This window comes from Centruroides vittatus, unplaced genomic scaffold (genome assembly GCF_030686945.1).
Source record: "Centruroides vittatus isolate TY-2023 unplaced genomic scaffold, ASM3068694v2 contig_2104, whole genome shotgun sequence".
In the NCBI taxonomy this organism is placed as follows: Eukaryota; Metazoa; Arthropoda; class Arachnida; order Scorpiones; family Buthidae; genus Centruroides; species Centruroides vittatus.
Window position 1 is genome coordinate 10,148 of NW_027121305.1, and position 15,725 is coordinate 25,872.

Consider the following 15,725-nt stretch of genomic DNA (forward strand, 5'->3'; position numbering starts at 1 on the left):
TTATAAAGTCTTTTTAAACGAAGGTACATATTTGAACAGAAAACGTGCCCAGAAAATATTGACAATTTTGAATGCAGCATACCAAATGATGTCACAAAGCCAATTACCGCTTGTATGATTTGTAACATTGATTGTTCTTACGGCATTTCTGACGTATTTATCTCTATGGAGGATTAATATTTTATACAACTCGATATGTTTCAAACCTATACTCCGTTCCTGAGTCATTCTAGTCCAAACCCCAAAAGGAGTAAGAGATTGAAAACTAACACTTTTCCATTTATATTCGTAAGACAATGCTCGAGTGAAACGATCGGAAAACGCTTTACTCGCCGAATACACGCTTAAAAATGGCAAAGGTATTACGGAGCCCGCTGACGAAACAGTAACGACGGCGGCCCTTTTTCTAGATAACATCGAAGGTAAAAACAATCGAGTCATGTGGACCACCTCTTTGATGTGCAATTGTAACATTAAATTCACATTCCTGTCGCTCTCGTCTAACATAAGACACGGAGAGTCACCCAGAACACCGGCACAGTTGACTAAAATGCCAATGTCCTCATCGTTCAGACTGCTGAAGACGTATTCGTAGGAATCATCGTGGCTGAGATCGGCGTAAATGTAGCGACATTCTACTCCGTATTGTGTTGTAATTTCTTCGGCGGCAGCCTTCAGAGCCTGCAATTCGTTGCTTACGATTACAACGTGTAAACCTCGTTTGGCCAGTTTGTTAGCGTAGCCTCTTCCTATTCCCGAACTTCCTCCCGTGACTACGACCCACGGTCCGAATTCCTTCAAATCCGAGGTGCATAGAGAGAAGAGATGTATCCTTAGCACGTTGACAAACTTCCATATTAACGTCGAGGCAAAGAGAATTGTACAGAATATCCCAAAATAAGCCAAAATGCAACTTTGTTCTATGGCTTCTAACATGATTTAATTCTATCTTTCTGATTTATCGGAAACCACTTTGATGTGTTTCCACTTTATGTGTTTCCACGTTTAGTAACCAATCTCTGATATATAATTATCTATCGAGTTTATTTATATATCGTAGATAAAGAGCAAAGGTCGCAGCCTTGATTATTACTCACTTTAACAAAAATATTTATTAGTTTTATGATAACGAATATAAGATATTTAACTGCATTTCTTTTTGAATTAGCACGAATTTGCGGATGGGAACAAATCACGCAGAAACTCTTTTTTTTGATGGAAAAAGCAGGTTTATTTTCTATAATTTAAAATAATATGCATTTCGGGCTTAATGCTCCTCTTTAGTCCTATTTTATTAAATACATCGGCAAAAAATTATGTAAGAAATTATGCAAGAATGTATTAAATTATATTTAACATACGCTTACAAAAGTTTTATGAAAAATAATCATAGTGACGGCATGCTAACTGTTTATTAAAACTTTTGGACAAAATAAGTAAAACTGAAAACAAATTATAAAATTAGTATTAATAAATAAGAAAATAAATTAACGCAGTAAAAATATTAAAATAATAAGACAGTATACCTGTAGAAATAAAATTATAATTCTTTTTTAAATCGTATAAACCCATGGGTAGTCGGAGATGTGGTGGTTATAATTCAATTTAAACAAATGATTCAAGTGTGTGAAACATTTGTTTATAGCCACCTCATATCTTTTCGTAATTGCACAATTTTCTTGTTCTGTGAACACTGGAACTTTTGTCAGTATTACCTTTAACATTCTCTATTCAATGCACTCGTCGACACACCAAAATAATAATAAGATCCATAAATACGTGTAATTTTAAAAGTGTTTATGTTAATTGTAATTACTGTATATCAATTAATAACTTTATCTTAATTCATCACGAGTACAATTAAATTAAATATCATTTAAAACTTGATAAGTAATTTAAAGAAGAAAAAGTCAACAGAAGTTCTTTAACGTTATTCTAAATAATCATAAAACAAAAACCAAAATAATTTCGCAGGACAATTAAATTTTTTCTCAAATTAGTTTGTACACTTACTACTAATTTTAATAGTTCAAGGACTTAAAGTTTTAATCGTCTCGGTACCCGTACTTTCGATAATATACGTAAATTTATTATTGTAAACGTTTTTATAACTTAAAGACTTCTGTTTAATTTTTAAATGTCCTTACATGAAGTTTAAACTTTTTTTTTTGTAACCGCTGAAAACAGGTTTGAAGGCAAATAAACAAATGTGTTATGTCCTTCCAATCCGACGTTTACCAGAAGACAAGAACCAATTGGAAGACAATCTGAATTCACAGAACTTTATTTAAATGCATTTCGAATCGGAGTTTGTAACGATTCGTCTTCGGTCTACAGATAATAAAGAAACAGTTTTTTAAATTTATAGTTACAAAAACGTGTAAAATTTAAAAACAAATAATCTCACATTGATGTGCTCTGCCACAAATTTCATTTTTTCTTAATTTCTTTGATCTTTATTTATATTTATTTCAAATATGTGAATTCAAATTGTGTTTTGTGGGGTTCTTGATCTCAGGTGAATGACGGATTGGAAGGACATGAATAAGCTGTACAGCTCTGATAAAGTCGCAATCGTCTCATTCGGAGCCGTTAATACGTTTTATATCCAGCGTTATGACGTATGAAGAGTCGAAGAACGGACTTTACAATCAGAGATTAGATATAAGAGAAAACGGATATGAATAAGGCACCTGGATAAGAATAAGAAGAAAGTATAAGGAAAGCAATAGAGAATTCATTAAGAATGAAACATATCAAAGTAGAAAACTGTAAAACTATTTGGATATTCAACTTTAAATGAAAGAAAAGATTAGAACAGTGAGGTAATTTTAAATATAACTAATAATAAAATTTCGGATGACTTACTAAATATGTTAAAATTAGGAATATCTTTTAACGCTCAAATATGCAAAGAAACTTCTTTAATAATACTTAAAATAGATAAAGCAATTAACTTACTTAATATTAAAAGAAAAAAAAAGTGATTTCAAAGAATAAATTACAAGAGACGTTAGCAAAATAATAAGTGGGAATAAGAATAGGGAAATATTAATAACAGATAAAAAACACAAGATATTATTTAAAAAAATATAATTCACGTATAGTTAAGAAATTTTTAACGTATATGTTCGCCATCTTCCAATTAGTAGTGTCTTGCCCGTGAGCATAATACTTTTCCTGCTATCAATAGAGTCATGCCGGTCATCTATAGAACTTCTTTCAGAGAAAATATTTGAATTAAAGTAACGTGACTTCTGGTTGGACCAGAGGTTTGCATATAGTTAATAGGGGCTTTCTGCTCGTACTGTTTTCATATCTGGTCTCTGCATTCACTTATTTAACTCCGTTATGGAGATTAAGGAAAGACTGCCGGACGGACGAGAGTGGAAATTTAAAAATGTACAATGTTTTGAAATTGCAACCCAAAAACATAATGTTGATAGATGACAAATGTAGTGACGTCACATATCAAAATTACAGAACAGTGTTAGAGCTGTTTTACGCTATTACCGACTCGACCGACCGGTCCGATCTGACTGATCCTATAATCGGACCGACTAGTAGTAAAAGCATTCACACTGAGTACGATTATATGTCGGTGGCCAACTCGTAAGGACCAATCGGAATGCGTGTTACAGATCAAAACACTAGCCAATCATGGTAAGTTCTTCAATTTAAACAGAAAACATGGCCGTCATGGAAAGCGATCGTGCATTTCGAATTGTTTTAAAACATATTTCATTCGTATCCAGAAATTGTAGTCCTGAATATGTTACAATTTATTATCAAACCGTATCTTTGGCAACAATATCTATTGGAATGTTTTATAGTCAATCACGTACTTTCAGTGTTTAGTTTCTTGGAAATCTCCGTCCAAGAATTATTTGTTTTAATGTTGTCTTTATAATCGGCTCGCCGAATATCATAAAGCCACGGATATTTTCTGACTTCGTTTATTAAAGCTTCCGAGAAAACTGTACCTTCCGCCATTTTCTAACTTCGGATAAATCTAAACTCTGATTGGTTATAGCTTCGAAGCTCTCATTGGTTATAGCTCACCGACTGCTCCGACCCGACTACAAATATTTAACTTTTTTAATCTGTCCGACTGGAACGACCAGTCGGTCGGCCGACTGCTGTTGCCATGGCAACACGACTTGGAGTCGGACCAGTAGGTCCAGTTGGTCATAATGTGAAACAGCTCTTACGCAATGCGGGATGATTGCGACTGTAATTGTTGTAAAGTTACTAAGAAAAATCAAATCTGTCGCAAAGTACATAGAAAGAAGTCTTAAATACTTTAAATTGACTCAAAGTATATCTCTCGATAGAGATAAATTTGTCAAAAATGCCGTAAGGACAATAAATCTTACAGTCTAATCCAGCAACCTCAACCTTTAAATTTCCGGTACAAACGACGAAAATTAACAGAAAAAACTAACGTTTTCGAATCTCCATCGAGATCTTCTTCAGGTTCGTTAATGGAATGTCATGAGAATAGAACTCTTTTGAAGTTCAAGAAATCGAACATCTCCAGCGTGCGATGACGATGCAAAACATAAGATTGATTTAATAGACCTGAGTCTACTATCGTAACGTCGCAAAATATCAATGCAGGAAATAAAACCATGTCTACCATCGTGGATTGACCTCCGAGATGTATCGCGACGCGTACGATAAAACGTTGCTGTCTTTGTAATTAATGCATTTCCCCAATTTGTTAGCTCTGTAAATCTCCAGGGTCTCCAATGCCCTAATGTGGTCCGTTTTCAACGACTTCTTAATGAGGGTGGCGTTATCGAAGTCCGCTCTTACATCGGGGTCCGTAGCGTACGTCGACAGGGCGGTGGTGTGATTTTTTTTGGCAACGTCATTCTTATGTTCAGAAACCTTTTTTTGGAGGGATCTCTTGGTAGAACCAATATATACTAGGTCCCTTTGGAATCTGTGGTCTCTTAACGGGATACTATAAACGCCCGGTGCCCTTAATATGCTCGGTTTGTCCTTGGCGTTTCTGAGAAGCGAATAGATAGATGGCGTTCTCGTGTACGCTAACTTGGTGCCCTTCCTTAGCGCTATTTCCCTGTACAAGGAATGGAGGTCTTTGTTGTATAGTACAACCGTGTGCTGGTCGGGGCTCGAGTTAGAATCACTCCGCCCTGCGGAGGTGTGATGCGCTGTGTTTGTATTACAACACTTACGAGCTAAATTGCGGATAAGGCTACTTCTGTATCCATGGCTAGTGGCAATGTCTTCAATGTGTTTTAGCTCTGCGATCGTGTCTTCCCTTTTAGTATTATGGGTGAATGCCCTATTTACTAACGCCCTGAACGCCGCAATTTTATAAGGGTACGGATCCTCTGACCCAGCGGGTATGTACATAGGTAGGTAGCCGGGTTTGTAGTACACCCGCGTCTCAATATTGCTTTGGTCTAACGCTCAAGCTTGATCAAATATCGGACACCAGAGTGCATTTTTTAGACGTCTCCATTCAGCTCGATATAAACAATATTGAGACGCGGGTGTACTACAAACCCGGCTACCTACCTATGTACATACCCGCTGGGTCGGAGGATCCGTACCCTTATAAAATTGCGGCGTTCAGGGCGTTAGTAAATAGGGCATTCACCCATAATACTAAAAGGGAAGACACGATCGCAGAGCTAAAACACATTGAAGACATTGCCACTAGCCATGGATACAGAAGTAGCCTTATCCGCAATTTAGCTCGTAAGTGTTGTAATACAAACACAGCGCATCACACCTCCGCAGGGCGGAGTGATTCTAACTCGAGCCCCGACCAGCACACGGTTGTACTATACAACAAAGACCTCCATTCCTTGTACAGGGAAATAGCGCTAAGGAAGGGCACCAAGTTAGCGTACACGAGAACGCCATCTATCTATTCGCTTCTCAGAAACGCCAAGGACAAACCGAGCATATTAAGGGCACCGGGCGTTTATAGTATCCCGTTAAGAGACCACAGATTCCAAAGGGACCTAGTATATATTGGTTCTACCAAGAGATCCCTCCAAAAAAGGGTTTCTGAACATAAGAATGACGTTGCCAAAAAAAGGCACACCACCGCCCCTGTCGACGTACGCTACGGACCCCGATGTAAGAGCGGACTTCGATAACGCCACCGTCATTAAGAAGTCGTTGAAAACGGACCACATTAGGGCATTGGAGACCCTGGAGATTTACAGAGCTAACAAATTGGGGAAATGCATTAATTACAAAGACAGCAACGTTTTATCGTACGCGTCGCGATACATCTCGGAGGTCAATCCACGATGGTAGACATGGTTTTATTTCCTGCATTGATATTTTGCGACGTTACGATAGTAGACTCAGGTCTATTAAATCAATCTTATGTTTTGCATCGTCATCGCACGCTGGAGATGTTCGATTTCTTGAACTTCAAAAGAGTTCTATTCTCATGACATTCCATTAACGAACCTGAAAAAGATCTCGATGGAGATTCGAAAACGTTAGTTTTTTCTGTTAATTTTCGTCGTTTGTACCGGAAATTTAAAGGTTGAGGTTTCTGGATTAGACTTTATATGTACCGGTAGTCACGGGTGAAGTTTGTTTTAAATCTTACAGATCATACAAGCGGAAATTGGTTTTGTGACATCGTTTGGTAATGCGCATTCAAAATTGTCAATATTTTCTGGGCACGTCTTATGTTTAAAGTTGCAACTTTGTTAAGAAGTTTTTATGAAATTTAAATATAGCAATAAAACAAATAATTCCTAATCAATATTTATAGAATACTTTATCATTTGAATTTTAATCGTGATAGTTTATAGTCTGTAAACAGAATATAATGATAACGAGTAATTATTTATTGGGGCATCGTCACAATGCTGGACAGAAATTTTTAATCACATTTTTAATTAATTTAATTTAAAGTATATGCTCTCCACTTCAAATCAGTAGTTTCTTGCCCCTGTTCTGTATATTTTTAGCAATCGAGTCGTGCCAGTCATTTATCTAACACTTTTCAGGGGAAAAGATTTGAAATAAAATATGACTTTCGGTGTTTATCGAAAATTCTTATAAAGTTAATCAGGCTTCCTGCCCCTATGGCTTTCATAACCGGTCTCGCCTTTCACCCATTTAAGTCCGTTCTCGAGATTAAGAAAGGACAATCAATCAATCAATCAATCAATTTTATTTTCTGCATAGAAAAGTACAACACCGGTACCGCAAAAAGCACAACCGGTAACAACGCGAGTACAAAAACATAACAAGAATACATATACAAAATAAAAATACAAAATATAAAGTACAAATCCAAAATGTAGTATAAGAAAACGAAGATACAAAATTTTTTTAAAAGTACAGAATACAAGTAAGGATATAAAATGAAGGTATAAAATATAATATACAAAGAGAATTTAAAATGCAAAATTACAAATGCAAAATACAGAAAATAAAATATATGATACATATTATACAAATAAAATTGGAATAAAAATATTATACAAATGTTAATATTCTATACATGGTTATGATATACAATATGCCTACAATAGCAGGAAAAAACAGGAGCTGAGTGTAGCTGATGGGACATCGACCAAATGATGTGGTTCAGGGAAGAGAAGTGGCGGAACGATGAGTGACGAGGCTGTGGTACTGGGAGACCAGCTGGGCAAAGTGGGTGTAGGTGGTCTGATCATTGACCAGATCGTTGAGATTGCATGGCCATTGAATGCCTCTAGAATTAATGATGGTCTTTAGATGTAACCTTTCAGCTTCAAGCATAGGGCACTCAAAAATATAATGGTTGGCTCCATCCTGTATGTCACAGAGAGGACAGGTGTTGGTTGATTGATGGGCGAATCTATTCAGGTAGTTAAAGAAGTTTCCATGGTTGGTGTAGAACTGCGTGCTATGATGATTAATTTTAATCCACTTGTAGTTGAATAAATCAGTGATGATGGGGAAGAATTTATTTGTGATAGATTGCTGGGCATTCCACGTGTTTTGCCAGTCGTGAAGAAGGTTGTTCCAGAGTAATTTCTTAAGGGTGGATTTGCTTATTTTATTGTAGGTGATAGAAATAGTAGTGTCTTTAGCTGCAGATTTTGCAAGAATGTCAGCCCTGTCGTTTCCAGGATTACCCTGGTGAGCACGGGTCCAGGTTAAGGAGTAGCTGTTGGAGGATGCCATTGCAGTTCGGTAGATGTCGGTAACCAGTCCGTGAGGGTGCTTGTTTTTAATGATGGCAATGGCAGCCTGGCTATCAGTAACAATATTAATTTTTTGACTTTTGTGATTATCGTCACGCCAGTGGAGGGCAGAGTTGATGGCAAAGAGCTCGGCTTGGAAAGCGAAACAGTGGTCAGCCAGACGAAGTCGCCTGTGGTAGATTTCGTTGCCATCACAGTAGGCTACAAAGCTGCACCCAACATGACTGTCTATTCTGGAGCCATCAGTAAAGACTTCAATTACGGTATTTATGTTGTCATCGAAATTGATTGGATTACGCTGACCTGGGTATTGGACAAGATAAAAAGGAGTGTTCACTTCTACATCTTTGGCACAGATTCTTTGGGAGGGGTTGATATCGATGTCGTGTCCCCATTTAAGCTTCCATTGTTTGTGAAAAAAGTCAATGGTCTTCTCAATTGGAGGTTTTTTTGCTATCACCTGCAAACCATCAGTTGGAGCAGTACGGTAAGCCTTTGTTATAAGGAGCAGGGCTTTGCGTTGAGCAGATGTTAAGGACCTGTGAGGATGGACTTTGTAGGCTGCATGGCCCCAGGTGCCACAAGCGTAGGTCAAAGTGGGGACAAAAATGTAGTCATAAATGGTTGACATCGCCTCGGCATTGAGGCCCCAAATATTTTTGGCATACTTGCCAAAAGTATGAAAAATAAGTCCAGTGCGGTTTGCAATATTTTTGATATGTTGAGTCCAGGTAAGTGTCGGGTCCAAAGTTATCCCCAAGTATTTTAAGGACTTGTCTACTTTAATAGTTTTGCCATGCATTTTGATAGTGGGAACACGAGCGTATAAGTTTTTACCGCCGGGCCTGTTGAACATAATGCACTTGGACTTGTCAGCGTTGAAGTTGAGCTTGTTGTTTTCTCTCCAAGTGCAAATGTTTTTTAATACCAGATCAGCCCTGTGCTCCAGCCCAGCTCTGGAGTTACTACCAATGAGTATAATCACATCATCGGCATAAGCCGTGATAGAATCCTGTCCAAAGTCCATCTTAAGAAAAGAATCGAACACGATGTTCCATAGGGTGGGGCCACATATGGACCCCTGCGGGCAGTTGCGTTCCACCTTCCGCATACACTTGTGGTCGCCATATTGGAGGATGGCCGTTCTGTCATTTAGGTAGTCCTTTATAAGTTTGTACAGGTTAGCAGGGCAGTTGAAATCTTTCAGTTGTAAAATGAGAGGCCACCAGGCGTGGTCAAAGGCTTTTGAGATATCTAGACTGATGCCTAGTATATACTTGCTATTGTTGAGTAATGATTTGATGTTACTGATGACTGAGTTAATGGCTTGCGGGGCAGAGCGTTGTGGTCTGAAGCCATATTGATGGTTGCTGAGATGTTTTCCTTTTTCAATATGCCAGATGAGCCTGTTGTTAATCAGTTTTTCCAAGATCTTACCCATTACTGGTAAAAGAGAGATCGGACGGAAGTCATCTGGGTTGCCTGGTTTAGGAATAGGAATGATATTGGCAATTTTCCAGGCCTTGGGGAAAATGCCGTGGTTAAGACAATTATTGAAAATCTGTAGTAGAGGATCTGGAATGAGCTTCCAGAGCTGCCTGGCGATATCTGCAGTGATGTAGTCAACACCAGGGGCTTTGCCACGTTTGAGGGTGTTGAAGATTTGGTCGATTTCCTCATATGTGAATGGCAGCATGTCTGTAGTATTTATATTGTCATGGATGTTATTTTTTATATTACTGTGGTAATTGTTGTCCAGTTCAGATGGGTCTTTAAAGCAGAAGTTGTCAATCTGGGCCTGTAGAGTCTCCTCCAGGTTTTTTGTATAGCTGTCATCAGTGTGTGCAGTAGAAATGATGCGACTTTGACGTAGCTTGTTTGTACAAAGCTTCGTAATATATCCCCAAGGATTATTAGAGGCCTTGGAGCAATATTCCCGCCAGGAATTGATTTTGGATTTCCTAATTTCCTCTTTGTAAGTCCGTTGATGTTGAAGGTATTGAGTCCTAAGAGCGGAGTGGTCAGGTTCCACGAGAGTGCGTTGGTACAATTTGCGGAGATGGTTATTGGTCCTGCGAAGATCGGAAAGGGTATGATTCCACCATGGAACCGGTCTTCCCTTAGGGGAAGTCCTAGGAATGTATAATTCGCAGGCGGTGGAAATAAGCTGAATGTTGTTGTCCAGTGAGTGACGAATAGAGTCAATATTCTGGCTGTCATAATCAACAAGGTGTGTGGTAAGATAACATTGTATCCCAAGCCAGTCAGCACGAGAGGTGTTATATTTTTTGCTGCGATTAGGGTAGGTTGGGGTCTTGGAGGTGAAGGTAATGTAAGAGAGCCCAGAAAGAGAGTCCTCTGAGAGGACTTTCCAGTCAAAGATGAGCGGCTGGCAGTTGGGAGAGCTTGTAGTGACATCAATCCAGCTTTTCCCTCTGCTGGAATTAAAGGTAGGAGAGAATGGGTTGTTGATGACTAACAGGTTATTAGAAGCAAGGAAATCTTCGAGGATGATATCCCTGTTGTCAAGTTGAGCCCCACCCCAGCAGGGGGAGTGAGAGTTCGTGTCACCAGCCACAATAATATTCTCACCCTGGAAATGATTGATGATATTTTGTATTTTGGAGAGGATGTTGTCTAAGTTACCGTCATATGGGCAGTAAATATTTACCACAATAAGCCTCCCCAGCTTGGTGCTGACTTCAATGCAAACAATATGTTCACTGCCAAGTTGCTTATGTTGAAGCACAGTAAGATCCTTGTTGACAATAATAGTCATTGCCCAGGGGTAATTGTCAGTACTTTGTATGGTACTACAGTAGCTTGGGAGACAGGCTGGGGTGTTACGAATGCAGTATGGCTCCTGTGTAAGAACAACATCAAAATTACTGAGATGGGTGTTGAGAAGCGAGGTGGCACTGATGCCCCTGTCCAGATTGATTTGCAGAAAACGAATTTTTGAATTGTCAGTCTGTTCCATAATCTATTCTAGAAATTATATCTTGTTTAGTCTTCTGAAAAATGGGGCAGGAGCTCTCCCGGGCGTTGTGTTTGGTGTTGTTCTTTTTGTATTTCTTGCAATTGATACAGGAAGGTCTAGAATTTCTGTTGGGACAGTCCCTGTAGCTATGATCACCACAACAATGACTGCAGGTGGTGTTGGTTTGAGAGCAATTTTTTGAAGTGTGTCCAAATCTGCAACAGTGGTAACATTGTGTTATAGGACAGAAGTCAGCCACTTTGCATCTTGTCCATTCCAAGTTTATCCTGTCTGACACTAACAGGAGTTTCCTGAGACGAAGCGTGACCTCCACTGCCCAGTTAGTGAAAGAGTTATTTTTCTTGCCCACGGCAAACCTAATCGTAAAAGCATTTTCCAGTTCCTCTATTGTAAAGTTCTGGCCAATGATGTCATTTTGGCTGTGTAAAAGTTTAGGGAGTTCTTCACGGGTGATTTCAGCTGGTACAGAGAATATGGTGAGGTATGGCATTCTTTTATTGGGTTTTCTAGCAGTAATTTCAGGAATTTTTTCTTCGATGTTCTTTTGTAGTATTTTAACATCCTCTTTACTCCTAAGGTCTATGGCAAGGCCTTCTTGCCCTATGTTACGAATTCCTTTTATTCCAATACGAAGATGGGAAGGTCTAATTTTTTCATATAATATTTTCCTTAGGTTGTTGAAGCTTTTGTCTTCACCTCTGTGATAAAGGAGCAATACCTCAGGTCTGGTCATGGGAGTCTTGAAAGCCTCTGTTGAGCTTAATATCTTTTCTGATTGAAGAGCACTACTAAAGGACTTTTGAGGAGTGCTGTTGTAGTGGCAGTTGGAGTGAAGCTTATCCAATTTTTTTTCAACGCAGGTTTGAGTTTGTAGTATGCTATTAATTGGTCCATCTTCGATGAAATTGTTTAGTTTGGTTGATAAATCCTCCATTTGTTTCTTGGTAGAATCAGAGTTTAGCTTTTTAACCATGCCCTTCACCTCCTTATTAATCTGATCATTACTCTTACAGATATTATCAATTTTGTAGATGATTTCTTTGAGAGTGTTGCCAAGTTCTGGCAAGTGATGTTCGGTAGAGCAGTGGGATTTGGGAGGCAAGAGGACAGGCATTGGCAGAGTTGTGCCAGTAATGAGTATCTCATTCTGTAAAGGAGATGTAATTCCTTTTCTTCTTGGGGTAACAGAAGTAGAAGGGGCATTCAGAGTGTGTCCTTCTTTAATAGCATGAGAAGTTGGTTCTGTTACTGAGATACACTTTTTGGAGATGGTATCCTTTGCCAAGTCAATGATATTCTGAATTTGGTCAGACAAATATCTTGCATGTTTACCAGTGCCAAGCTGCCCATTAGGATTATCAGCAAGGTAAGCCTTCACCTCACCAGCGATTCTGTATGCATTGCCCAAAAAGGTGGAAAGGGCCTGTGACTCCATGGAAGCAGTAAATCCGTAAGAACCGCAATAACAAACAAGCCTGAGTGTTAATGAGTAAAAGAGTGTACAGATGGCTCAGTAGCCAGAGACAGCTCTGCACTATTGATAAAATAACCAACAGTGCAGAGAGAAAACAGATAGATAACCTAGATTAGTAACCACCGACAAATAGGCTTACCCAGGTTGAGAGGAAGCAGAACACGTGTTGCCAGTCAAAGAAAAGCGTGGTGGTAAAGTGCCTTAGTAAATGGGCTGAGCAAGACCAAAGGAGTGTTCAGTCCAAAAATAAGGACAGTACAATAAATTGTTTTTGTGACAAGTGTCCACAAAGGCAGAAACACCGACGAAGCTGAGGTCAGTAGCTGATAAGGATCAGGCTGATGCATGGAAAGGCCAAGCTTGCTTGGGCCTTGACAGCAAGGGCTGCTGGCTGGATGCACCTGTCCATTGCTGCTGCCGCCTGAGTGCCAGACATGGCACCTGCTGGTGCTCAACAACCTTGAGAACAGAAAGGGAGATGAACCAATCCCGCAATTGGTGATCCCTCCAAACAAAGCAAAGTTAGGTAAGAGGCGCCCAGCTATTCCAACACAGCCTCTGTTGGTGAGACACCCGTCTTGACTAGGTAATCCTGGCTACACACAACAAAAACAGACACCTGCAGATGCAGTACAAGAGCACATATTCAACACACATCAAGCAATCCACAAGGCACATTATATCCAAAAGAGACACTGGCACAGAGCTATTCAAGATAGTCACCAAACACTGTCTTCTGCTCAAGAGGAGCTAAGCCTAAAGTTAGGGTTAGAAACCCCAACACCAAGCAACAAGCTAAGCCTAAAAGTAGGCTTAGCAAAACTGGCACCTAGCTAGGCCTAAAACAACCCTAACCTCCTATACCAACGCATAGGAAACACCCCACTAAGCCTAAAACTAGGGTTAGCTAGACTAAACTAAGAAAACAGAGAGCCAAGAGAGACAAGTCTTTACTCCACGAAAGGTGACTTAAGAAAGGACAATCAGATAAACGGCGGACGACAGTGGTAATTTATAGATCCACAATTTTTTCAAATTGCAGCACGATAACAAATATAAGACGAACCGCGAATTTATCCGTAAAAGCAAAAAATCAGTATAAATTCAGTTTATGGAATTGAAGGTTTAAGTCTTCAATTTTAAAGGGCCTTTACCTGAACGGTTCGAAATATCTTTTATCGCTCACTTCAATGGCTTTTTTTTATTACATTATTCTATCATTTCTCATTAAAAAAATATAAAAAATAAAATTAATCATAATTATGCAAATAATATTCAGTTACGTGTTATGAGAATAGATAATTTATAAAATTTATAAATCTGCCTGTTAGACTGTTTTTATCTACGCCGTCGATAAAATCGTTTATATAATACAGCATTGCAAAATATCGGAATAATTTAATTTTAAAGATATCACCGAAAATACAAGACAGTCATTTATAGAATCTGTTCATATTGCAATTACTTGACATAATTTAAAAATTACAACACGTTATAAGAAAAAGTACTGTGTCTGGCATTATACACCCGCATTTGAGGAATTGAAGTTGTTCCGTTCAAAATTAACACTGCTATCTAGTGTGAAAACATTATTATTTACCACGAATATATTGTCAACGTATTTTAAATTAATTTTTTAAGGCATTAATTTTATTATTAAATAATTGTTATTTAATAATTTTATTCAAAATAATATATATATATATATCATTTCTCTCGACAGATCGTGCTACGAAGAAATTTTCAGCACCATTCTACAATAGACTTAGAAAAAAAAACTTATTAGTATATATGAAAAAGTTTATCTGGAGAAGAATCAATATTCATAAATTGAAGTGGAGCCCATAACTTCCTTAAAAAACAACAGAACTCCCATTAATCTTAAGAACGGAGTTAGATAGATGAATTCCGAGATCGGATATGGAAACCATAGGGGCACGATGTCCCGATTAATTTCTATACATGTACTACCAATGCTAACCGGAAGTAACGTTATTTCAATTCAAATGTTTTACCATGAAAGCAGTTAACAGATGATCGGCACAACTCTATTAAAGGAAAAGTATTACGTACAGTACCACCTCAATTTTCTTTTTCTAATGGCACTTATCCCTTTGTTTTTCTACCATTTCCCGTCTTATCACTAGCATCCTGTACATAATATACACACGAACGAGTGATAAAAACTCAGGCAGAAATTCTTCAGGCAGATTTGCTCATTAGTGGCATTAGTGCTATTTAATTTTAGTAGATAAAGGTCGAGGGGGTGGGAAGATAGAGAGGGTCGTGTGTGATATCTCCAGTAGGGTCGGACTTAATGACGATTTTACTTGTTATTAGTATTCACATTTTTTAAAAATATAAAACTTATCCCTGCCCTCTAAATTAAGCTTTTTTAAAAACCTTTTTATAATAGTTAAAAATATGATAACACATGGCACTACCAAATTTCAAATTTGCCCAAAAAATTGAGCAACTCGTTTCTGGTTTATTTTCCCTTTTTCTGACGCAATTGATGCAATAAATACTTTAAAAATTTCTAATTTTATTCCAGACTATATACGTGCCGTCTTCTACAAAACATTAAAACCCATGTCTGCAGTCATATTATCCAGATTGTTCACAAAATTCGCCAGATTTAGTTTTATTCCTAAACAGAATCTTCTATAAAAACCATTCTGAAAAAAGGAAAAATGTCGGACCGTAAAAATTAACACCCGTTAAACTGTTGTGATACGTTTCTCTATCATTTAAAATAGCTTTCTTCCACCATTTTATATTAATACAAATCATTTAAAATACGTAAATTCCAAAAATTTAATATAGTGTATTATCTCAATTCAGTTATAAAACGTTTTTATAAAATTTTATATAGAAAATATCGCATAAAACTACACTGTTTACACTAGAAAAAAAGTAACAACAAGCTACAATTGTCAGAAATAACTTTATTGAAAACATTTTAATGTTTTTAATAAAATATACGATAAATTTACGATTGTAAATTACGTGGATTTAATAACAATTATTATTAACAACAATCAAAAGA

At 37.8% G+C, this 15,725-nt stretch overlaps 1 protein-coding gene across 1 annotated transcript; it reads right to left on the minus strand.

The window, feature by feature from the left end:
- LOC136970691 (hydroxysteroid dehydrogenase-like protein 1) lies at nucleotides 1–961 on the minus strand. Its single transcript, XM_067265158.1, has one exon. The coding sequence runs from the start codon at nucleotides 934–936 to the stop codon at nucleotides 1–3; it is 936 nt and encodes a 311-aa protein (XP_067121259.1). The 5' UTR covers nucleotides 937–961.
- Between the last annotated feature and the right edge of the window lie 14,764 nt (nucleotides 962–15,725).

Bases quoted from the DNA above. Each gene is read 5' to 3' on its own strand.
- LOC136970691 (XM_067265158.1), bottom strand. From the start codon at position 936: ATGTTAGAAGCCATAGAACAAAGTTGCATTTTGGCTTATTTTGGGATA.